The 24,224-nt window shown below is 45.3% G+C and overlaps 1 protein-coding gene across 1 annotated transcript; it reads right to left on the minus strand.

The window, feature by feature from the left end:
• Positions 1-207: 207 nt before the first annotated feature.
• Positions 208-24,224, minus strand: LOC140729234 (eukaryotic translation initiation factor 5A-1-like). Its single transcript, XM_073048782.1, has 6 exons — positions 24,070-24,224; positions 12,883-13,074; positions 11,760-11,864; positions 8,470-8,601; positions 3,162-3,236; positions 208-1,829 (listed from the first exon to the last, which is right to left on the minus strand). The coding sequence occupies exons 2-5, from the start codon at positions 13,048-13,050 to the stop codon at positions 3,174-3,176; spliced, it is 468 nt and encodes a 155-aa protein (XP_072904883.1). The 5' UTR covers positions 13,051-13,074; positions 24,070-24,224; the 3' UTR covers positions 208-1,829; positions 3,162-3,173.

Consider the following 24,224-nt stretch of genomic DNA (forward strand, 5'->3'; position numbering starts at 1 on the left):
TACAATGACCTATAAACATACTGGAATGTGGGAGCAAACCAGAGCACCCAACAACCCACCCATTGCGTGGAGGGAATACACAAACTTGCTTAGAAGATGCCAAAACTCCGAACTTCCGACGCCCGTGAGCTGTAATCATGTTGCGTTAACCGCTGCGCTACCATGGCATAATGTGCAATTTTTTAAAAAAACACAACACAAGTAACATTTTGTAAGTTAACTTTATTTAAACTGGTTTGCTTGTTATATTGTAAGGTTAGACCATCTGCATCCCCTCATACTGGTGGAGTTAGGCATGGCAGGGAATAAGATGAAAGGTTACAAGTGGCAGCTTACTGGCCACTGGTTTCTGGGTAGCTGCGGTGAAGTGGAAATCAGCTACACAGGCACCTGAAAGCTTTGTGGTCATCTTCACAATCCTTTTACACACAGAAAAAACACAAACCACAAAAATTCCAGGCCACAAAACATCTAATGTTTCTGTTTACTCTAGGGTTTAAAAAAAACCCAAAATGCAGTGGAATCAAGCTGTGTTTATGTACAGAACTATAGTTTAAAATACTTGAAAACCGTTAAAATGGGGATTGTCACTGGGGGAAAATAAGCACAGCCATTTGTTCCAAGGCAAGACTATTTAAGACAAACAAAAAAAACATGTTAGGTGGATTTATCCCCCCACCTTTGATTAAACACATCTTACAGCAAGAACAAATCCCACAATCCATTATACCAAGCCCTCCTATCCCGGGGGTTTGTGAAGGGGGTGCAGTAGACGCGGCAAAGGCAGAGACTCCGCTTGCGCCTGTGAATGCGGAAGGCAGAAGGGAGCAGCGCAGTGTCCTCAACTATAGAAACGCACAGGCACTCGGGAGCGCTCCCAGAGCAATGAGGGCCATTTAGTGTTAGAAAAAAAAGGGGGGGGGGGTTAAGAGATTTAGGGGATGGGATCCCCAATAAGGAGCCAACTCCCCCTCAACTCTTATACAGCACACAGCAGAAGAGGGCAGTAGTGAAAGAAAAATTGCTTCTTTTAAAAGTGGTGTGATTAATATCTCAGCTTTATCTTACAGATGCTTACTTAGATGCATTGGCAATGTCCTTTTAGAAAGTTATTGTTAAACAAATCCCTGCACAACTCATGAATATAGGTACAAGCACCCCCCCCCACCCCCCGCCTTCCCTTTGGCTCTCCACCTTGCTTCACCAACCTTCTCCAACTGCTCGAAACAAGTTAATATTAAGTGTGCAGGAGTGATGCACTTTAGATGGACTTTTATTTCTACTGCACAGCTGCCTGAAGTTCAAACCCAAGAACCTTATAGGGCTCAAAGGAGAAGCAAATGTGGGAGGGCGGAGGTCAGGCAAGCAAAACAAAAAGTAACACCCCATACGCCTCCCCTCACAGAAACAGAACAACTACAAGGCAGCCGGATGCTCTGTGCAGCCAGAGAGGGTAGTTCAACTTGCACACAGCAAAAGGAGCCAACACACAAAAGTTCTTCTGTTTTGAGTGCCAGGGAATGGTTACAGAGTCGGGGGGAAGAGGGGAACACCCACCAACTGTGTTCAGCTTCCATTAAAGCAGCGAAGATTAAGTCCAGGGCCCAAAGTTAAAGTTTGATTTGATGGAAATTTGGGGGTGAGTGTGGGGAGCGGGTTGGTGTTTGCTGATGGGATGGTGACCCAGGGTTTCCAAAATAAAGTTAGTGTTCGCTTGCATTTTTGTTTTTTTTTCTCTTTTAAATTATACTTTTGTTGCATTCTTGTTGAAGTAAATGGTTTTCCAATCCCATAGCTCAGGCCTGGGTGGTTTCACTGGAAGCTGCATCCTGCAAAAAATATTAAAAATGGTTTATTGTCATTCAACTGTACATGTCTACTGCCAAATGAAACAATTCAGGATCACAGTGCACAGTGGTACAGATAACACACAGCGCAAAGTAATATCACCACAATAATAAATTAACAAATAATATGCATTTACAAGTTAAAAAGTAAGCAGTATAACAATACTGGTGCTTCATACATGAGACCTGGGTGGCAGCAGGGAGTCCAGTAGGGGGATGAAACTGCTTCTCATCCCAACAGTTCCTGTCCTAATGCTGCAGTACCTCCTGCCTCATGGTAGGGGGTCAAAAAGATTACTGGATGGATGGGAGGGCTTGTTGACAGCTCTAAGGAACCTACACACACAGTACTCCTGATAAATATCTCTGATGGGTGAAAGAGATCCCAATGATCCTCTCAGCAGTCCTCGCAATCACCCGAATCTCCTCAGGACCTTTCACATTATTGAAATTCCAGTGGAGCTTCCATCGCAAAGTGTGAATGGGGTCATCAAAGACGACAACCCCATCCAGATTGGAAGGGGAAAATGTTCAAAAGTTAATTTATTATGAAAGAATGTATGCAGTATACAACTGAGTAGTCTTTTCCACATAGCCAAACCATGGAGGTCATCAAAAACATCAAACTCATTCCCCTGCACAAAAAAAAAAGAACAGCAACACAATCATCAATCCCCCACGCCCCCAACAAAAAGAAACGGCAAGGGAATACACACCAGAGAACTGGAAGTGACTGATGCCCACGGGGCATCCAGACTGACCACTGCCTGATGGCGGCAGACTCAGATTCAACACAGATCCCTGGCAGTGTGTGGAGATCACACATTCTCCTCATGACCATGTGTATTCCTCCCCGCAGCCAACCCCCCCCCCCACCCTCCGTTTCCTCGCACACCCCAACAACATGCATCTACCCGAGTGCATGGCTCAGAATCTGACGGCGAATGTGATAGGGGATAAAGTTAAAACTGGTAAGTGGGTGCTTCATGGGATATCAGACCCCCTTCCAAGCTCAGCCTATAGACAGAATCACTGGTCATTTAATGCAGATGGTCAGGTCAGAAGGAACAGTATGAAGGTGTAAAATCTCTTCCAAAAACTTCGAGGTGTTTCCATTGCCAGTGAAATAGACGCTAATGGAGCAAACCACAAGGTGATGATTAAGTCAACTGGCCACACCATCAGGGATTAATTCCCATCTCACCAGAAATATTTAGCGCTACATGGCTGCTTTAAAATATGTGTAGAGAGGGAGGGAGGCACTTCCACTGTTTGCAAATCTGGAACTGGTAAAGACAATCTGTCATTACAAACCTATGTTTTAGTTTACTTGGTTAACATCTTGACACCAACAGCACATTCTTCATTCATGGCGCTGATGACAGTGACCTGCGGGGGGAGAAGCAGACAGTGATGTTCAGCATAAAAACGACGGACCGGTCAACAATGAATGCCGCTGCTGGAGTAAACAGTCCGTGCAATCAGGCACATTTCAAAAACACGAAATTCCGCAGATGCCGGAAATCCAGATTAACACACAAAATGCTGGAAGAACACAGGTCAGACTGCCTTTACGGTGAGGAACAAATAGTTGATGTTTCAGGTTGAGATCTTCATTCCGATTAAAGGGTCTCAGCCCAAAACATCACTGTTTATTCCTCTCCATGGCTGATGCCCGGCCTGCTAAGTTCTTCCAGCAATCGGTGTGCAGTACATTTCTAGTCTTCCTTATCTGGGACTTGAATTGGTCCCAGGCAACCATTGTAAACACTGAAGCCGGCTGCAGGCAACTGTGGAAACTGTTCAGGTTAGGGGCAAAAGACATGAGCAAGAGAAGGTGGCGAGGTGGCAGGTCTAGCCACACTAGCTGTATGTTAACACATGCAAACAATTCTTAAAGCTTATTTGTTATCTTCATCTGTGTAGCACTCACTACTCATGTGTGCAGTCCAACCATTTAACAGTTAAATGCCTTTAGAGTTACAGTATTCCCTTTACAGCTTAATGATTATGTCCGCTTTTATTTTATATAATTATACACATACACGTAACTGCCTAGTGGGCACAATACATATATGCAGTTGTCTAAAAGTGTTCAGTAGCTTTATTGGTAAAATACTGCTACGATTCTGAAAGTTTCTCTCAGTACTGCATTATTTGAATGACAGCTATCTCACTGGTTAATTCTCATCTACAAATGTGAATGCAATTTTCCTCATCTAACATAACAAAGCTGACAAGGCAGTGCCATCTTAATATTTTAAATTTCCCTTTACTTAGCAGACCCCTAATGTCTCAATTTCCCTTTGTTCTATTAACGCCAAATAAAATGACTGTGAAGCAACAAATTTCGTGCCTCTTCCCTGATTCCTGAAAGAACCTAGGATCAAAACATCAGAATCTGACGGTTCAACCGCTGTTGTTGTCCGTAAGTCACGCAAGCGTCACGGAAAGCACAACACTATTACAGCTCGGGGCAGAGATCAGGAGTCCAAATAACAGGGGACAAGTAGATAGCAGATGAACTAAATGGGTATTTTGCGCCAGATTTCACTGTGGAAGACATTAGCAGTGTGCCTGATGTTGTAGTGTGTGAAGGAAGAGAAGTGGATGCAGTTACTGTTACAAGAAAGAAAGTGCTCAAAAAGCTGGAAGATCTAAAGGTACATAAGTCACCTGGACCAGATGAACTGCACCCTAGGGTTCTGAAGGAGGTAGTGTTACAGATTGTGGTGGCATTACAAATGATCTTTTAAAAATCATTGGACTCTGGCATGGTGCTAGAGGACTGGAAAATTGTAAGGCAGGCAGCAGAAAGGATATTATAGACTAGTTAGCCTGACTTCAGTGGTTGGGAAGATGATAAGAGTCAATTGTTAAGGATGAGGTGATGGGAGTACTTGGTGACACAGGTCAAGATAGTACAAAGTCAGCATGGTTTCCTTTAGGGAAAGTCCTGCCTGACAAACCTGTTGGAATTCTTTGAGGAGATTACAAGTAGAATAGACAAAAGGGATGTGGTGGATGTTGTATATTTGGACATTCAGAAGGCCTTTGACAAGGTGCCACACATGAGGCTGCTTCCCAAGTTAAGAGCCCATGGTAATACAGGGAAGTTATTGACATGGTTAGACCATTGGCTGATTGGTAGGAGCAGCGAGTGGGAATAAAGGATCCTTTTCTGGTTGGCTGCCAATGACTGGTGGTGCTACGCAGGGGTCGGTGTTGGGACCACTTTTTTATGCTATTTAGACGATGGAACACAGCAGGCCAGGCAGCATCTATAGGGAGAAGCACTGTCGACGTTTCGGGCCGAGACCCTTCGTCAGGACTAACTGAAAGGAAAGATAGTAAGAGATTTGAAAGTAATGGGGGAAGGGGGAAATCCAAAATGATAGAAGGCAGGAGGGGGATGTATGTGTTGCTTGAATTTCCAGCATCTGCAGATTTCCTCACGTTAGATGGCTTTGTTGTGAAGAAGAGCTTACAAAAGGTTCAAAAAACTAATTAATGACAGAGATCCATCTAGATTATAAGGCCAGCAAGGAGCTTAAGAATGAAATTAGGAGAACTGGAAGGGGCCAATGAGAAGGTGGACAGGATTAAGGAAAACCCCAAGGCATTCTACAAGTATGTGAAGAGCAAGAGGATAAGACAAGAGAGAATAGGACCAATCAAGTGTGACAGTGGTAAAGTGTGTACAGCACTGGAGGAGATGGCAGAGGTTCTTTGCTTCAGTATTCACTACAGAAAAGAATTGTAAGGATGACCTGTAGTGGATTGAAAAGCTTGAGCATGTAGATATTAAGAGGTTGTGCTGGGGCTTTTGGAAAGCATCAAGTTGGATACGTCACTGGGACCAGATGGGATGTACCCCAGGCTACTGTGGGAAGTGAGGGAGGAGTCTGCTGAGCCTCTGGCGATGATCTTTCCAATCATCAATGAGAACTGGAGGTTCCGGATGTTGTTCCCTTATTCAAGAAAGGGAGAAGAGATAGCCCAGGAAATTATAGACCAGAGAGTCTTACTTCAGTGGTTGGTATGTTGATGGAGAAGATCCTGAGAGACAGGATCTATGAACATTTGGAGAGGAATAGTCAGCATGGCTTTGTCAAAGGCAGATCATGTCTTACGAGCCTGACTGAATTTTTTGAGGATGTGACTAAACACATTGATGAAGGTAGAGCAGTAGATGTAGTGTATACGGATTTCAGCAAGGCATTTGATAAGATACCCCATGCAAGGCTTATTGAGAAAGTAAGGAGGTGCGGGATCCAAGGGGACATTGCTTTGGGGATCCAGAACTGGCTTGCCCACAGAAGGCAAAGGGTGGTTGTAGACAGGTCATATTCTGCTTGGAGGCCGGTGACCAGTGGAGTGCCTCAGGGATCTGTTCTGGGACCCTTACTCTTTGTGATTTTTATAAATGACCTGGATGAGGAAGTGGAGGGATAGGTTAGTAAATTTGCTGATGACACAAAGGTTGGAGGTGTTGTGGATAGTGTGGAGGGCTGTCAGAGGTTACAGTGGGACATTGATAGGATGCAAAACTGGGCTAAGAAGTGGCAGATGGAGTTCAAGCAGGCTAAATGTAAGGTAGTTCATTTTGGTAGGTCAAATATGATGGCAGAATATAGCATTAGTAGTGAGACTCTTGGCAGTGTGGAGGATCAGAGGGATGTTGGGGTCCGTCCATAGGGCACTCAAAGCTGCTACACAGGTTGACTCTGTGGCTAAGGCATACAGTGCATTGGCCTTCATCAACCTTGGGATTGAGCTTAAGAGCCGAGACGTAATGTTGCAGCTATATAGGACCCTGGTCAGACCCCACTTGTAGTACTGTGCTCAATTCTAGTCGCCTCACTATAGGAAGGACATGGAAACCATAGAAAGGGTGCAGAGGAGATTTACAAGGATGTTACCTGGATTGGGGAGCAGGCCTTACAAGAATAGTTTGAGTGAACACAGCCTTTTTTCCTTGGAGCAATGGAGGATGAGAGGTGACCTGATAGAGGTGTACAAGATAATGAGAGGCATTGATCGTGTGGATAGTCAGAGGCTTCTTCCCAGGGCTGAAATGGCTAACACGAGAGGGCACAGTTTTAAGGTGCTTGGAAGTAGGTACAGAGGAGATGTCAGGGGTAAGTTTTTGTTTTTTTTTAAAAAAATTTAAACGCAGGGAGTGGTGAGTGCGTGGAATGGGCTGCTGGTGGCAGTGGCGGAGACAGAAACAATAGGGTCTTTTAAAAGACATCCGGATGGATACATGGAGCTTAGAAAAATAAGAGGGCTATGTAATAGAGCCTAGGTAATTCTAAGGTAAGGACATGTTTGGCACAGCTCTGTGGGCCAAAGGGCCTGTATTGTGCTGTAGGTTTTCTATGTTCTATGATACGAAGATTGGTGGAGGGGCAGGTAGTGTTGAGGAAACCGGTAAGATGCAGAAGGACTTAGACTGATGATGAGAATGGACATTGAGTGGCAAATGAAATACAATGTTGGAAAATGCACAGTTATGCACTTTGGTCATAGAAATAAATGTGTGGATATTTTCTAAATGGGGAGAAATGCCAAGAATCTGAGATACAGAGGGATTTGGGAGTCCTTGTGCAGAACACCTTAAAGGTTAACTTGCAGGTTGAGTCAGTGGGTAGGAAGGCAAATGCCATGTCAGCATTCATTTCAAGATGTCTTGAATACAAGAGCAGGGATGTGATGCTGAGGCTTTATAAGGCACTGGTGAGGCCTCACCTTGAGTATTGTGAACAGTTTTGGGCCCCTCATCTTAGAAAAGATGTGTTGGCATTGGAGAGGGTCAGAAGAGGTTCACAAGGAGGACTCCAGGAATGAAAGAGTTATCATACGAGGAATTTTTGACGGCTCTGGGTCTGTACTCGCCGGAATTCAGAAGAATAAGGGGGGACCTCATTGGACCCTTTCGAATGTTGAAAGGCCTAGAAAGAGCGGATGTGGTAAGGACTCTTCCCATGGTGGGAGAGTCTAGAACAAGAGGGCATAGCTTCAGGGTAGCAGGGCGCCATTTCAAAAAAGATGTGGGAAAATTTCTTTAACCAGAGGGTGGTGAATTTGTGGAATTTGTTGCACATGCAGCTGTGGAGGCCGGGTCGTTGGGCGCACTTAAGGCAGATTGATAGGTTCTTGATTGGGCATGGCATCAAAGGTTACGGAGAGAAGGCCGGGAACTGGGGTTGAGGAAGAGATAGAAAAAAGGATCAGCCATGACTGAATGGCGGAGCAGACTCGATGGGCCAGATGGGCTAATTCTGTTCCTGTATTATGGTCTTACGGCAAGGAGTCTCTGCTCATCCTCCCTGTTGAAGTTTTTGGTTTTCCCTGGGTGCTCTGGTTTCCTCCCATGGTCCAAAAACATTACCAGTCAGCTTATGGCCACTGTAAACTGTCCTGTGATTAAGTTAATCATAAGTCAAACTTGTCAGGGGTTGCTGGGGTGGCGTGCCTCAAAGGGGCTGTTTGCTTGAAAGAACTGAAGTGCCATATCCAAGTTAGTTTCTTGTCTTTGATGACCAGCCACAGCCAAACCAATACTGTTACACCATGGAGCTGTTAGCACCAAACTATACACAAACAATCAGACACTCACCAGTGTCTCCACCCCTGAATTATAACGTTGCTCAATGTCCTTTCCCAAATCATTGTCAGGAAGTTTCAAATCCTCTCGCAGCTCACCGTTGTCACTCAGGAGAGAAAGGTAGCCATCCTGAATTTGAACCAGCTGAAAATAAACAAGAGATTGTATGAATACGAGGCACACACCCATTCCTCATACAGAAGCAAGTGTAGGGTTATAGCAGATTGAGTTCCTCCACTCTCACCCAGTGTGGCTGCAATCTGCAACTCAGAATCAGGTTAACATCACCACCATATGCCGTTGTATTTCTGGCAGCAGTAACAACTTGACACATAATAGAGAAAAACAGAATTAATTATTTAAATAAATAGTGCAAAAATAGAAACAAGAAAGTAGTGAGGTAGTGTTCTGAATGGGTTCAATGTCCAATCAGAAAACAGATGGCAGGGGAAAGAAGCTGCTCCCAAATCACTGAGTGTGTCTTCAGGCTCCTGTCCCTCCTCCCTGATGGTGGTGATGAGAAGAGAGCATGACCTGGACGGTGGGGACCTTAAGGATGGATGCTGCCTTTTTGAGGCATCGCTCCTTAAAGGTGTCCTGGATACTATGGAGGCTAATGCTCACGATGGGGTTAGCAGTTTACAACTTCAATCCTTTGCAGATCTCCCCTCATACCAGACAGTGATGCAGCCAGTACATAAACTTCCACTGATCGTATACAAGATGCCCAGATCTTACTGAACACATTTTTTTTTAATTATACAACAGCAGCACTTGGACACTTGGACAGAGAAGGTTTGAGAGGGATATGGGAGAAACACAGGAGAGGTGAGTGAGTTTAGATGGGTGACCAGATTAACATGGACTGGCTGAGAAAAAGGACTCAATTCCACGCTGTACAACTCTGATCCTGAAGCCTGTCAATCAGCTTCATTTTGCTACCTCACACACTATTATCACTGGGATAGAGCACGGAATATTCTTCAGCCCTTCAAGCCGTGCTACCCAGCCGTCCCCAGATGTAATCCTAGCCTCATCACAGGGAGCCTTTACCGCAGTGGCAGGAATTGAATATTGCAGGCGACCTGGGTTCAATTCTTGCCACTGCTGTAAGGACTCCACTTCTCATTGCTACTGTCAGATGACAGAGGGGAAGAAGCTGACACCATTTAAGCTTCTGGATACATGCAGAAGGCTGGTTAATGGGATTCAAATGGAAGGATTCTGGTCAGTATGGCCATGGGCCCCACAGACCCCAGGACCTGTGATATGCACCAGCTGATCAAACGACAACCCACCACCTGATCCCATGGCTTCACATGACCCTGATCGGTTGGGGGGGGGGGGGGGGGGTAGGCTAAGGAGGTGCTACACTTTGCCCAAGGGTGACCTGCAGGCTTGAGGAGGGAAGCAGCACCTTGCATCTTCTTTGGTAGGAACATATCTCCACCCTGCCACCTATCTACAGCTCTGAAAGATGCTATTCTATTGAAGAACAAAGGAACTAGGGGGAAAAAAATCATTGTTGTACCACAGATGCAAGTCCAAGGAATTGGGGAAAAGATGAGAAAAGCATCACTATTGAATTTCTGAAGTCCTGCATACCCAGAACTGCCAGACATGTTAAGGGACAAGGAAAAGACAGCAGAATAAAACTGACAATCCCACAACTTTGGAAGTTTGTGGCAGACTTGATCAAAGTTCAAAGTAAAATTTATTGTTAAGAGTACATATAATCACCAAATTCAACCCAGAGATTCATTTTCCTGTAGGCATATTCAGCAAATCTACATAATTGTAACTGTAACAGAATCAATTGAGAAGATGACAAATTATGCAAATGCAAGTATAAATGAATAGCAATAAATGTATGAGAATGTGAGATAATGTGTCCTTAAAGTGAGATTATTGATTGTGGGAACATCTCAATGGATGGGCAAGTGAGTGTAGTTATCCCCTTTTGGTCAAGGTTGAAGGGTAGAACCTGGTGGCAGGAGTCCCGAGGCTCTTGTACCTTCTACCTAATGGCAGTGTTGGCACGTGGTCAAGTGGTTAAGGCGTTCGTCTAGTGATCTGAAGGTCACTAGTTTGAGCCTTGGCTGAGGCTTGCGTGTGTGTCCTTAAGCAAGGCACTTAACCACACATTGCTCTGTAACGACACCAGTGCCAAGCTGCATGGGTCCTAATGCCCTTCCCTTGGTCAACATCGGTGGCGTGGAGAGGGGAGACTTGCAGATTGGGCAACTTCTGGTCTTTCACAAAAAAAAACCTTGCCCAGGCTTGAGCTCTGGAAACTTTCCAAGGTGCAAATCCATGGTCTATCAAGACTAATGGAGGCCTACACACACACACACCTGATGACAGCAAACAGAAGAGATCATGGCCTGGTGGTGGGGTTCTTTGCTGATGGACAGTGTTTCATCTACATGTTCTCAATGGTTGGGAGGGTTTTACTCGTGATGTGCTGGGCCAAATCCATTATCTTTTGTAGGATTTTCCATTCAAAGGCATTGGTGTTTCCATACCAGGCTGTGATGCAGCCAGTCAATACACTCTCCACTACATATCTATAAAAGTTTGTCAAAGTTTTTGATGTTATGCCAAATCTCCGCAGACCCCTAATGAAGTAGAGGTGCTGTCGTGCTTTCTTCGTAATTTGTAGTTTCAGATTCAGATCACTTACAATTAATTATTAAAAGTTTCACAAGTTAATGACATTTCCAGCAAGCCCAGTGGGTTTGAAGGAAGAGCAGGAAACAAGAACCCTCATGAGTCAGATTCCAAACCACTTTAACCTCCAAATAAATGAACGGATTATTCAGAGTTTTACCCAATATAAAGTCAGCCTGGTACTGCAGAGACAGTCAGGAAGGGGTTATTGGGCCAGGAATGTGGAGAATTCCAATGCTATTCTAGCTTTAGAAGATGCCTCACCTTCCTACTCTCTTGCAACTGAGAATGGGGGGCAGGGGATGAAGGAGAATAAAAACAGGATGGTTACGCTAATGCACCATGTGACAACAATGTCACACAGTCAAACTCGAGTGAGGAAGAAGCAATCAACCAACAGGACAGACAACAGTGCAAACAAAAAAAAAACAATAAATAAGTGATAAATATCAAGAACACGAGATGAAGAGTTCTTAAATTGTGGGAACAGTTCAATGATACAGCGAGTGAAGTTAGCCCCACTGGTTCAAATCTAACCAGGCATCATTTCTTTGGCTTTTAACACTCCCACCATAATTCTCAGAACAAGAAGACCAGTCTCCAGAAATATGACTCTCAATGGATAACCTTACCTGATAGTCACACCTTCTGATGTTAGGCACGTCCATGTTATGGGTCGAAGGACAGATATCTTCATATTTTTTTGAGGTGAATATATCAATTCCCACCAAGTGGACCTGGAACAGGTAGGAACGGAACAGGAGTGGTAAGAACTGGCAAGCCCACGATTAGATGTATATGCTGAGCAACATTTAAGTATAAATTCAGAATGTATCCTGGTTTCCCAATCTATTACAAGGTTTGTTTTGGACATTGTTTAAACACCATATATGCTAGGAGGCAAGTTGCCCAAAATCAAAAAGACGACAAGGTATTAAGAGTGGAATTAGGCCATTTGGCCCATCGAGTCTGCTCCACTATTTCATCAAAGGTTGATCTATTTTCCCTCAGTCCCAATCTCCTGCCTTCCCCCCCTTATCCGTTCATGCCCTGACTAATCAAGAACCTATGAACCTCAGCCTTAAATGTATCCAATGACTTTTCCCTCCATGGACACCTGTGGCAACAAATGCCATAGATTCACCACTCTCTGGCTAAAGAAATTCCTCATCTCCATTCTAAATGAATGTTCTTCTGCTCTGAGGCTTAAGACACCTCCACCATAGAAAACGGCCTCTCCACATCCACTGTATCGAGGCCCTTCAACATTTGATAGGTTTCAGATTCCCCCTCCCCCATTCTTCTGAATTCCATTATGGAAAAGTGTCAAAACGTGTTGGGAATGAGAAGATTTCAGGAAAAATTAGAGGGATTGTTATGACTTAATTCTCACAGTACCACATTTCCTTCATGTCCGTGAAATGTGGCTTACAGTCACAGACTTAAGAACCTTAAAAGGTACTAGGAAAAGTTTTCAGAAAGCAATGATCATCAAAGGAGATGATGGAGAGTGGGGTTGCAAAGGAAATTGGAGGGTGGAGAGAGGGACCAACTTCCAAAAGTTGGAAGGGGCAAATATCAGGGGTTATAGAGATGGAAGGGGAGGCTACAGAGCCCCACCACACCCAAGGAATCCAAGGGTTTTATAAAAGTTGTCATACAGTGAGCAACAATGTCAGCAGGTGAAAGGACATTACGGAATGGTTTGGCATTGGATAAGACAATTAGAGGAAGACCACTTCACCTCATCCTTACCTTGGCGTGGCCGTGCTTGCCAGTCTTGGAGGTGGACATATCCATGATCTTGCACGGGCGCCCCTTCAGCATGACAAAACCATTCTTGCGCAGAGCTGAGCACTGCATAGGGAAGGTGGTGGAAGCCCCAGAGTGAGCAGTGGTGAAGTCGAGATCAGGGTCTCCCATCTTTGAGATTCCGCTTGTACAATGCTGCAGAGAGAAAAAAGGACATGCCTTGTGAGCTCTGTGCTCATCGACCAATGGCCCAGCAAAGCTGTCCTGGTACACAGTCACACACCCAAGGGTGGGCAAGTTTCACCCAACCACCCCATGTTATAGTTTTATTGGAGCGCCCACCAGTCTGAAATGGGGTGAACAAAACCCATCCGAATCTCAAGACCCAAATAGGACTGCTGGACAACAAGTCTCGTGTTCATAAACTCACAACTCAATACAGCGAGGGCAGCTGTTGGAGGCCTCTGAACTCAGAAAGTAGTGATCTCTCTTACTGTCCCTGGCTAGTGAGGGAGAGAGCAGAGGAATGTGAAACTGTTGATATAGGCTAAATGTGAGCAGGCTTTTTCCACTGGGGTTGGGTGGGACTACAAGCTTGGACAGGTACATGGATAGGAGGGGCATGGAGGACTATGGTCCCGGTGCAGGTTGATAGGGGTAAGCAATTAAGGGAGAAAGCGATGTCTCCATTTTTACAGCGAGCGGGGAGACATAACAAACAACTCGCTGGTTCATGATGTTAAATGTCCAATACGGTGCTTTTTTCGAGCTCTGTGCCCGAAGATCTCAAGTCTCTTGTGCACACAGCCGTAGATTTAAACGGTTCACCGTGAACTAGATGGACTGAAGGGCCTGTTTGTGAGCTGTACTTTTCTAACCTTAGAAAACTCTGCAGATGCCAAAATTGTGAGCAAAACACGCAAAATACTGGAGGAACTCAGCAGGTCGGCAGCGTCACCACAGGACGGTGTGAACGTAGTGAATGGATCAGGAGTCTTACAGCAGCAGAGACCATGTTGCTGAGTGTGGCTGTCCAAGCTTTCAACCTCCTGTATTTTCTCCGAGGTAAGGTGAGAGAAATTAGGCCAAGGTAAGGGTGGCAGGAAATTACTAGCCTTCTTGAAGCAACATTCATGACCACTGAAGGTACCTCACAGAAGCTCCCAACTAAAACTTGGTCGAGCATCGCCACTCCACCCAGCAAAAGTGGAACTTCTCACAAGTGATCAAACATTTTAATTCCCAGGGTGGAGGAGCAACATCTAATATTCTGAATAGGTTTATTGATTTCTCCTTCTGATGAAAATAATGGTCCTTCCCCCTCTTCTTCTATTCCCCACTCTGGCTTCTCACCAGCCTCTGGGTCACCCCCTCCTGTGGTCCACTCTCCAGGAGATTTCTTCCTCTACGTTTCCTTCCCGCCTGGCTTCACCCAGAACCTTCTAGCTACGCTTCCCCACCCCCCCACCGCCTTTTTATTCTGGTGTCTTCCCACTTCTTTTCCAGAGCTGAAAACATCGACGGTTTATTCATTTCCACAGGTCCGGCTGACCTGCTGAGTTCTTCCAGCACTGAGCGAGTGTTGCTCGAGTTAAGCTGCTGATCCAGCATCCACTTGCAAGGTGTAGCATCTGGCAGAGCACAGCACTGGGCGGTTGTGAAATCTATCTCAGTGGGGCCTGCTGTCTGAATTTCCCCATTGCGTAATGCTGCAGAGACAGGCCCTGCGAACCCTTGCTGCCCAACAGCCTACAATGCAGTATGCATTGGTGGGAAGTACACCAAGTCACATGCCAAAGAAAAGGTTTAGAATGTAGAAACATAGCTGACATGCCAAAGAGGGGATATAATACAGCAAAAATTAGTGGGAAGTTAGAGGATTGAGAAGCTTTGAAAAACTAACAGAAGGCAACTGAAAAAGTCATCAAGAAGGAAAAGATGGAATACAAAGTTAAACTAGCCAATAATATTCAAGAAAACAGTGGGTTCTCAGTCTTTGGAACTCGCGGAGTGGCCTGTGCTTCGCTATCTCCAGAAGTGGTTTGGAAGTCACGCGCCTTCGGGGTACAGCCCCAAGAACGATCCAGTGCCTCGCTGATGTCACCGACATAAGCGTCACAGGTGACCGAAACAACAAGACAGCAGGTGTGGCTGTTTGTGGACTCTTCACTCAATAGCTCTCTCCCTCTCTCGCAATGGTGACAGAGGGTTTGCTAATTCTAGAGTCAGGGGAACCTGGCATAAGCTATGCTACAGGCTAACATTGAAAAAGCGAGCTGCTGGCCTCCCCTCTCGCTATGGCAAGAGCGATCTCTCTTCCTCATTAGGTAGAGAGAAGGCCTGCTGAGAAGTCATGGTGTTGGGATGAATAGCAGTTTTTGATGGACCAGAGATCACGGTCTTTGGTGGTTGATGGGTTGTGGGGGCCGATACTTTTTGCTGGAACAGGAGGGGGAGGGTTGATACTTTGCTGCTGCTTGTGCATGGGGGGTCTTTGCGGTTCTAACGTTTTTCTTGTCACTCATTCTTTGGGGATCCCCCCCTCTTGTTTTGCGAATGTCTGTGAAGAGCAAGGATTTCAGGTTGTATACCATATACTTTTGCTGATATTAAACTGAACTCTTGAATCACCGAGTTTCTTCAGATAGATGAAGTGTAAAATGGAGATATGAGTATCACTGGAAAGTGATGCTGGAGGTAGTAATGGGGTCAAAGAAATGGCAGATGAACTGAATAAATATTTTGCACCAGTCTACACTGCGGAAGATACTACAATATGGCGGAAGTTCGGGATTAGGCTTGGGTTAAATTGGGAGATTGCCAGGTAGCTCAGCTTAATGGGCCCGATCCACGCCACCTCTCAATATTTAAAAACTAAAAAATGTACAGTAACACCTTTATGGAAAGCAATGGAAAAGTTATTCAAAAAATATAACAAGAGGTTGTTAACCAGAAGTTCCTGGGTGACCTCGTATGACACTTTGGTAAAGCAATTAGCTAGACAAATAGCATTGAGCAAACACATCCCATAACGACCGAGCCTTGCAGTTGGATTTGTACGGTCAAATGTTCCAAGTACATTTATTATCAAAGTATGTATAAATTATACAACCTTGAGAATCATCTGCTTATAGGTAGCCACAGAACAAGAAACCTGAAAGAGCAGAGTTTTTTAAAAAAAAGACCATAGCCCAACGTACAAAAGGGGTAAAAACAGAAGTTGTGCTAATAATAAATATGAACAGCATTTAGGACTGAATTGAGTCCACAGACACGGAGCAACTGTAGAGCCGCAGTGGGGAAAAATCGACGTGAAGCTCACACACACAAAGCGCACAGCAGCCAGAGCAATATCACTGCGGAAGAACCAGCGGAATCGATCTGACCCTCATCTCCAGTCCTGACACCCTGCCTGTTCAGTCTATCTGGGCTGGTATTGTCCATTCCAGGCACTGGCACCCAGGCCCTGCTGCAGCAATACACCTGGGCCTGTACTCCGTCACCCAGTCAACCTCTCCAATCAGCTTGGCACTTGGATCGATCCACCCTCACTTCCTGTTTTGGTGGGCTGGCTGAGAAACTGCTCCACATCAATCTGTCTATACCTGCAACGTGAGGGAATCCAAAAGGCTGATCTGGCATTCATCTGAGGAAACTGGGACAATTCATTTTGCACTCAACATCAGTAAGACCAAAGAGCTTACTTGTGGACATCAGAGATGGTAAGACAAGGGAACACAAACCTATCAGTGATCAGAAGTGGAGAGACTGCACAATTTCAAGTTCTCAGGTGTCAACATCTCTGAGGACCTAAACTGGTCCCAGTTATAAAGGAGGCAAGACAGTGGCAAAATCTCATTAGTTGTCACCTAAAACAATCTATCTTCTACAATTCTACCATGGAGAACATTCTGACTGGCTTGGTTACATCACCATCTGGTATTGGGAGGGGGGGTTGCTACAGCACAGAATCAAAGTTGCAGAAACTTGTAAAATTAGTCAGCGCCATCTTGGGTGCTAGCCTCCATAGTACCCAAGAAATCTTCAAGGAGCAGTATCTCAAAAAGGTGGCATCCATCATTAAAGACTCCCACCACCCAGGACACGTCCTCATTCTCTGTTACCGCGGGGAGAAGGTACAGGATGCTGAAGGCACACACTCTGCGATTGAGGAAAAGCTTCATCCACTGTGCCATCCAATTTCTGAATGGACACTGAACCCATGAACACTACTTCACTACTTTTTTCAATTTGTTTTTTTTTGCACTACTTATTTTAACTTTTTAAATAGACACATACCTGGTGTTATTCAGTTTGTTTCTCTGTATTTATCTATCATGCATTGCGTTGCACTGCTAGTAACAAATTTCACAACACATGCCAGCGATATTAAACCTGATACTGATTCCATCCATCCTTAGAACAATTAGTTACTTTGTTGAAACAATGACATGACTTGATAGGACAGATGCGGGTTTGAAGGAAACTATCCATGTCTTAAATAATAGAATCTTAAATTGGACTGCTTTTTGGCAGTTCCAGAATTCATGACACCATTTAATGGTAAGACATTCGGCAGTGTGGAGGATCAGAGGGATCTTGGGGTCCGAGTCCATAGGACACTCAAAGCTGCTGCAGGTTGACTCTGTGGTTAAGAAAGTGTATGGTGCATTGGCCTTCATCAACCGTTTAGGAGCCGAGAGGTAATGTTGCAGCTATTTAGTACCCCACTTGCAGCTATTTATCAGACCCCACTTGGAGTATTGTGCTCAGTTCCGGTCACCTCACTACAGGAAGGATGTGGAAACTATAGAAAGGGTGCGGAGGAGATTTTCAAGGATGTTGTCTGGATTGGGGTGTATGCCTTATGAGAATAGGTTGAATGAACTTGGCCCTTTTTGCCTTGGAGTGGCAGAGGATGAGAGGTGACCTGATAGATGATGAGAGGCATTGATCGTGTGGCTAGTCAGGGGCTTTTCCCCAGGGCTGGAGTGGCTAGCACGAGAGGGCACAGTTTTAAGGTGCTTGGAAGCAGCTACAGAGGAGATGTCAGGGGTAAGGCAGGGGTAAGTTGTTGTTGTGTTTTTTTTTTAAACACACAGAGTGATGAGTGCATGGAATGGGCTGCCGGTGAAGGTGGTGGAAGTGGATACGATCGGGTCTTTTAAGAGACTCCTGGACAGGTACATGGATCTCAGAAAAATAGAGGGCTATGGGTAATCCTAGGTAATCTCTAAGGTAAGGACATGTTCGGCACAGCTTTGTGGGCCGAAGGGCATTATTGTGCTGTAGGTTTTCTATGTTTCATCCACTAAACTGACACTCATAAGCAGGGTCACATCCCACCCTGGCAGCTTGGAATTCCCAACATTCTGGGTAGGCCATCAAGGCTCTAGGTTAGCATCCAAACATCCAACCCAAGCCAGGAATCCACCACAGTATCATCTTCTTCTGAAGCCTATTACCCCTTTTGGGGCATAGGCCGCCAACAGCAACTCAGCAAAGTCCTTTGTCCTGGGCCTGTCTTTCAAGTTTTCACACCTTCTTGGTGAATCCTTTCTCTCCTAGTGATGAGGTTTCTAGAGCTTCTCTATAGCTCTGGGTTTTTAACGGGATGGGGTTGCTCCTCAGGCCCAACTCCCCCTCCTTTCACAGCCAGGCTTAGGAGCATCCTTGGCAGAGTTTACCACAGTATCACTTGCTCCTAAGTGAAGTCCCCTCAGTGTCCTCTATGGGTTCGCACACAACCTTCAATCTGATTAAGCAGCCTTGTGAACAAACTGGGTCCAAAGGGCAATCAGATCTGCTTCGGCATGCCCCACTGATCAATAAGATTATAGCTGATAAAATAAGACACGACACCAGAACACATAGATGGAAGCAGGAGTCCAAAGGACTTAAGATCGGGAGAATAATCAAAGAAGCTTCATCCCTACCTACCCCTCTACCTATCTTTGCATTGTCTGCAAACTTGGCCACAAAGCCACCAATTCCATTGTTACCATTGGATCCTTTCCTATCTGGTGTCCGTAACTCAACTACTGAGTGAGTGCTGCTATCCAGGGAAGAGTTCTTAGACGACACTTTATCTTCCTGCCCTAGGTATACAATTTGTAGATTCTACTAGGGTAGTGGCAAAAAGACAAGAAAATCTGAAGATGCTGGAAATCCAAGCAACACACACACAACCCAAGCAGGACGAACTCAGCAGGCCAGGCAGCATCTACAGAAAAGAGTGATCAGTCAACGTTTCTGGCACGGACCCTACATCAGACTGGAAAAAGACCAGCCAGGGCAGGCCTCGCACAGTGAATGGTGTGGCACTGAGCAGTGAGAAATACGGACCAACTTTCATTGAAAGTGGTGGCATAGGTAGATAGGGTCCTTGTTCAGAGGTAACAGCATACATGATTCATAAATCAAAGTATTGATTACAGGAGTTGTGACGTTATGTTGAAGTTGTACAAGATGTTGGCGAGGCCTAATTTGGGATATTGTGTGCAGTTTTGGTCACCTAACTACAGGAAAGATCTAAATAAGGTTGAAAGAATACAGAGAAAATTTACAAGGACGTTGACAGGTCTAGAGGACCCCAAGTTATAAGGAAAGATTGAATAAAGTCCTAACCTATTCCTTGGAATTAGAAGATTAAGCAGATTTGACAGAGGTATACAAAATTATGAGGGGTATAGATAGGGTAAATGCAAGCAGGCCTTTTCTGTTGAGGTTGGATAGCATCGAAAGAGGGGCTATCATTAATCAGTTTCTCAATGACACTGTCCTGAGACGCAGGATGATATTGATCAGTTGGTAAAATGGACCGAATGCAGCAAATGGCACAAAATGCTGGAGGAATTCAGCAGGTCAGGTTGCATCTAAAAAACGACCAAACAGTCCACATTTCAGGCTGAGGCTCTTCAAAACTGGAAAGGGGAGGACACCAGAATAAAAAAGGTGGGGGTAGGACCACATCTATTATTTCAACAACCTTGCCCTCAGTGCCAACTGTGAACTTCAGAAAGGGTAAACTGAGGGAGGGGAAGAAGGGTGACTGCACAGAATCGAAGTTAACTGCAAAGAGTTGTAACACCCCCATAGTAGAAACATAGAAAACCTACAGCACCATACAGGCCCTTCGGCCCACAAAGCTGTGCCGAAAATGTCCTTACCTTAGAACTACCTAGGTTTACAGAAAGCCCTCTAAATTCCATGCATCCATCCAGGAGTCTCTTAAAAAACGCTATTGTTTCCGCCTCCACCACCATCACCCCATTCCACATACTCACCTCACTGCGCAAAAAACTTAACCCGACATCTCCTCTGTACCTACTTCTAAGCACCTTAAAAATATGCCCTCTCATGCTAGCCATTTCAGCCCTGGGACACCTTTGAGGAGCGATACCCCAGAAAGGCAGGCCCCCATCACCCAGGTCATGCCTTGTTCTCATTGCTGCCATCAGGGAGGAGAAGCAGGAGCCTGAAGACACTCACCCAGTGATTCAGGAACAGCTTCTGTGAACACCAGCTCACTACTTTTTAAAATTTCTATTTTTGCACTACTTTAATTTAACTATTTAATGTACATATATTCCTATAATTCACCGTTATCCCTTATGTATAGCATCGTTCTGCTGTCACAAAGTTAACAAATTTTACAACATGTGCCTGTGGCCTGTGATATTAAACACGATTCTGACGCATGCACAATTCTGACAAGCTTATTACAGAACAGACAGGACTGCACTTGAAGATACAGAGGGTTTCCACCCAGTCATTCTCTGGGGGAAAAAATTTCAGTTATGAAGGAGGAAATTATTTTCCCTGGACTAGAGAAAGAGGACACAAGGGGAGGAACATTTTACCATCTACCAGAATTGCTAAGGCATAGAAAGCTATGTTGTTAACCTGCTCAGTGGAGGAAAGAATACCAGAGACACGAAATTACCTCTGAAACGGTTTTTATTCAGAGGAGAGTTCGCAGCCACACGCACTTTGGGCGTAAGGTAGCCAACTCTCAATTTATCGGTTCACAGAGATCATACTTATACCCAAAAGCGGGGCACTACATTGGCAAATATGATTACCGATTCAAATTCATCGATTGATTGACTATTGCATAGCTAAACACGCGAAATACTCGGAATAAGTATGGACGCAAGCAAAACACTCGAAATAGGTATATAGCGCAGACACTTTGCCAGACACATTGTCTTGCGGTAGCAAGGTTCCCTTTCCTTGTGGTTGCCACATCCGTCTGGCACTCTATCTTAGTTACCTGTTCCCTGTCCTCCTACACTTCCGCAATCACATACCCTGTCCCCAGTCCTGTACACATACTTTGCTACGCTTACCCCTTGTCCCCCCTTCTACACGTACCCCTTACCCTCTCCACATTCTCAATGTCAAGTGGAATTAATAGGTACGCATGGTTACCATGAACAGGGTTAACTGAAGGACCCGTTTTCTTTTTACACCCATCACCTTGCATCAGGACAAACATCACATCAGAAAACTAGAAGCCAAACTGCATCATTGCGCACAGCAAAATTCAACACTACCTAATCGTTTTGGGTAATCAAAATCGTTTCAAACTCCCGAAGTTAACTGGTACATTCGCAGGGGAATTCCCTCAAGCAGCACGGTTTAGCATGCGACTTGAAGCAACCAGAGTGAGTCGGTGAGTCACTGCAATCCGTCCGGCATGCAGCCTTGTTTGCAGCAAGTTCTTGGGTGTCAATATCTCTAATCTGGTCCCAACATATATCGATGCAGATATAATGACAGCAGCTATATTTCATGAGATTTGGCATGTCATTTAAAACACTCAAATTTCTAAAGATGTGCCAGGTAGAGCATTCTGACTGGCTGCATCACTGGTAATGGGGCGGAGGGGCTACTGTACAGGATCAAAGTAAGGTGCAGAGAGTTGCAAACTCAGTCAGCTCCATCACGGGTACTAGCCTCCGAGAAATCTTCAAGGAGTGGTGTCCCAAAAATCCATCATTAAGGATCCCCATCACCCAAGTCATGCCTTGTCCTCACTGCTACCATCAGGGAGGAGGTACAGAAGCCTGAAGGTGATTCGGTGATTCAGGAACAGCCTCTTCCCCTCTGCCATCTGATTGTGAATAGACAATGAACCCATGTATGTCGTCATTACCTCACTTACTTTTTTATTTCTATTTTTGCACTACTTATTAAATATATACTGTATTTTTTCACTATTATGTATTGATATACTGCTGCTGCAAAGTTAACTAACTTCACAACATATGCTGATGAAATTAAACCTGATTTTGATTGACTCCCCACGGCGTTGGGCAAAATGCAGCTCGTGCATCACTACAAGTGGAATAAATTACGGTTATTAAGCTGCAATGCCCCCACATCTCTTAACAGTGCTGCACACAATCACACCTGATCTGTGATGGCCACATGATCACCCCCCCCCCCAATAATGAGTGAGAACAGATGCACCCGGTCTACCTGACACACACAGCACCGATTATGCAGACTGCATGGCACATTATTCAATTACTCCTGCCAGCTAAATTCTGTAGATTTCAACTCGAGGACTTCTATGTAGATATCGCCACCTCCACCCAAACATTACTGCACTAAAACCCTAGCCTGAAAGCATGAATCATCCCCGGAGCACATGGCTTTCCCCAAGCCTCTTCAATGGGTTTCAAGTCACTCCCCCACCACCGTTACGGATCATCGGCTACTTCCGACCCCACCCAACACCCCAGTTCACTGTTGAGCCTTGCCCACTCAAAATTCCACTTCCACCCTCATGGGCTACGTCTAACACTCAAATTCTTTCCTCCACCCCTTCAGTCAAGTCTATTGCCAAATAATGTAATATATATAGAATAATATAATGTATATAGAAATGAGACATTTCTCTGAACTAGACTGTAAAGCACAGTAGTACACAACACAATAACTTAGGAAGGCAAGACTAAAATATACAGATGAATCATGCATGAATAGAATGCATTAATTAAATACAGTAGAATATGGAACAGGTTAACCCAGTGACACTTGGAATGTGATGAGGCAGGGAGTTCAGAAGCCTAATGGCCTGAGGGAAGAAACTGTTTCCCATCCTGACTGTTCTTGTTTTTATGCATCAGTCTCCTGCCTGATGGTAGAAAGTCAAAGAGGATGCTGGATGGGTGGGTGGGTGGAATCCTTAATAATACTAAGGGTCCTGCATACAGTGGTCCTGATAAGTGTCCCCAATGGAGAGTAGGGAGACCCCTATGATCCTCTCATCTGTTCTCACACTCCTTTGTAGGGACTTTCAGTCCGATGCTCTGCTGCTCCCATACCAGATGGAGATGCAGCTTGTCAGGAAGTTTTTTGCAGTGCTCCTATAAAATTCAGTTAAAATGGGGGGGGGGTGGGGTGGGAAGGGCTTCGCTTGTCTCAATCTCCTTTGATATATTATATCAAGCCACCTTTCATTCCCCCCAAAACTAAATTCCTTTCCTCCACGTGTATATTAAACTCACCATTCACCTTGCTGCATCTATCCACCTCTAACATTTACATCCTATCCCCAAAACCTTAATCTCCACACACAAATCTCCTCCCCGAAATCATCACCCGCTTCCCAGGATTTAAATTCTCCTTCCCATCTCCCTCTACCCCGCCCCCCTTTTCAAAGCCTCCCTTTCCCATTAGGTCCTTCACCCAGAACAAAATCTCAGCATTAAAATCCTCCCCTCCATTTTTATCTCTACACGGGAAATAAATCGTTAAACTTCTACTACCTCTCCCACTAGTAAATGCTTCCCCCCAACCCCAAGAAATAAATCGCATTCTCCTAATTGAAAATGGTCGGGTTTCTTTAGGTTATTTCCTCTCTCCCCCCCCCCCCACGTCCTCTCCCAAACATGCATCCCACGTGGGACGGGAGGGAATTAATTTCCTTTGTTTCCCCTTTCTTCAAGCGAGCCTTTGCCTCTCCCCAACACACAGACCAAAACCCATTCCCATCCCCCTGCCCAATGGCGGCCGTGGCCTGCTCAGCCCACACCGCTGTCCTGAACCCCGTCCTGTCCCGTTCCCCGGATACACCCTGGGCTGCAAACGAGCGGAGCAGAGACAGCCCCGGTATGGTTGTCGGTGGAGAGCCCCATCCCCGCTCTATGTCCCCTCGAACACACGGCCGCCACTCACCAGCCACCGATTCGAACCGAGATCGCCCTACGCACGAGTGCAGTCGCGTTAACTGGGAGGAGGAGAGAAAGAAAAAGAGGCGGGGCTGCGCCTGCGCCCTGACCGGCACCTGCGCTACACCAAGTCCGGTTCTCCCACTTCCCAGTACTGCTGCG

The sequence above is a fragment of the Hemitrygon akajei genome, chromosome 6 (assembly GCF_048418815.1).
Source record: "Hemitrygon akajei chromosome 6, sHemAka1.3, whole genome shotgun sequence".
Classification (NCBI taxonomy): domain Eukaryota; kingdom Metazoa; phylum Chordata; class Chondrichthyes; order Myliobatiformes; family Dasyatidae; genus Hemitrygon; species Hemitrygon akajei.

Coding starts and splice junctions, on each gene's coding strand:
- LOC140729234 (XM_073048782.1), bottom strand. CDS start 13,050: ATGGGAGACCCTGATCTCGACTTCACCACTGCTCACTCTGGGGCTTCC. Junction 11,865..12,882: donor GCAAGCACGGCCACGCCAAG/GTAAGGATGAGG, acceptor TACCTGTTCCAG/GTCCACTTGGTGGGAATTGA. Junction 3,237..8,469: donor ATTCAGGGGTGGAGACACTG/GTGAGTGTCTGA, acceptor CTCCCCCCGCAG/GTCACTGTCATCAGCGCCAT.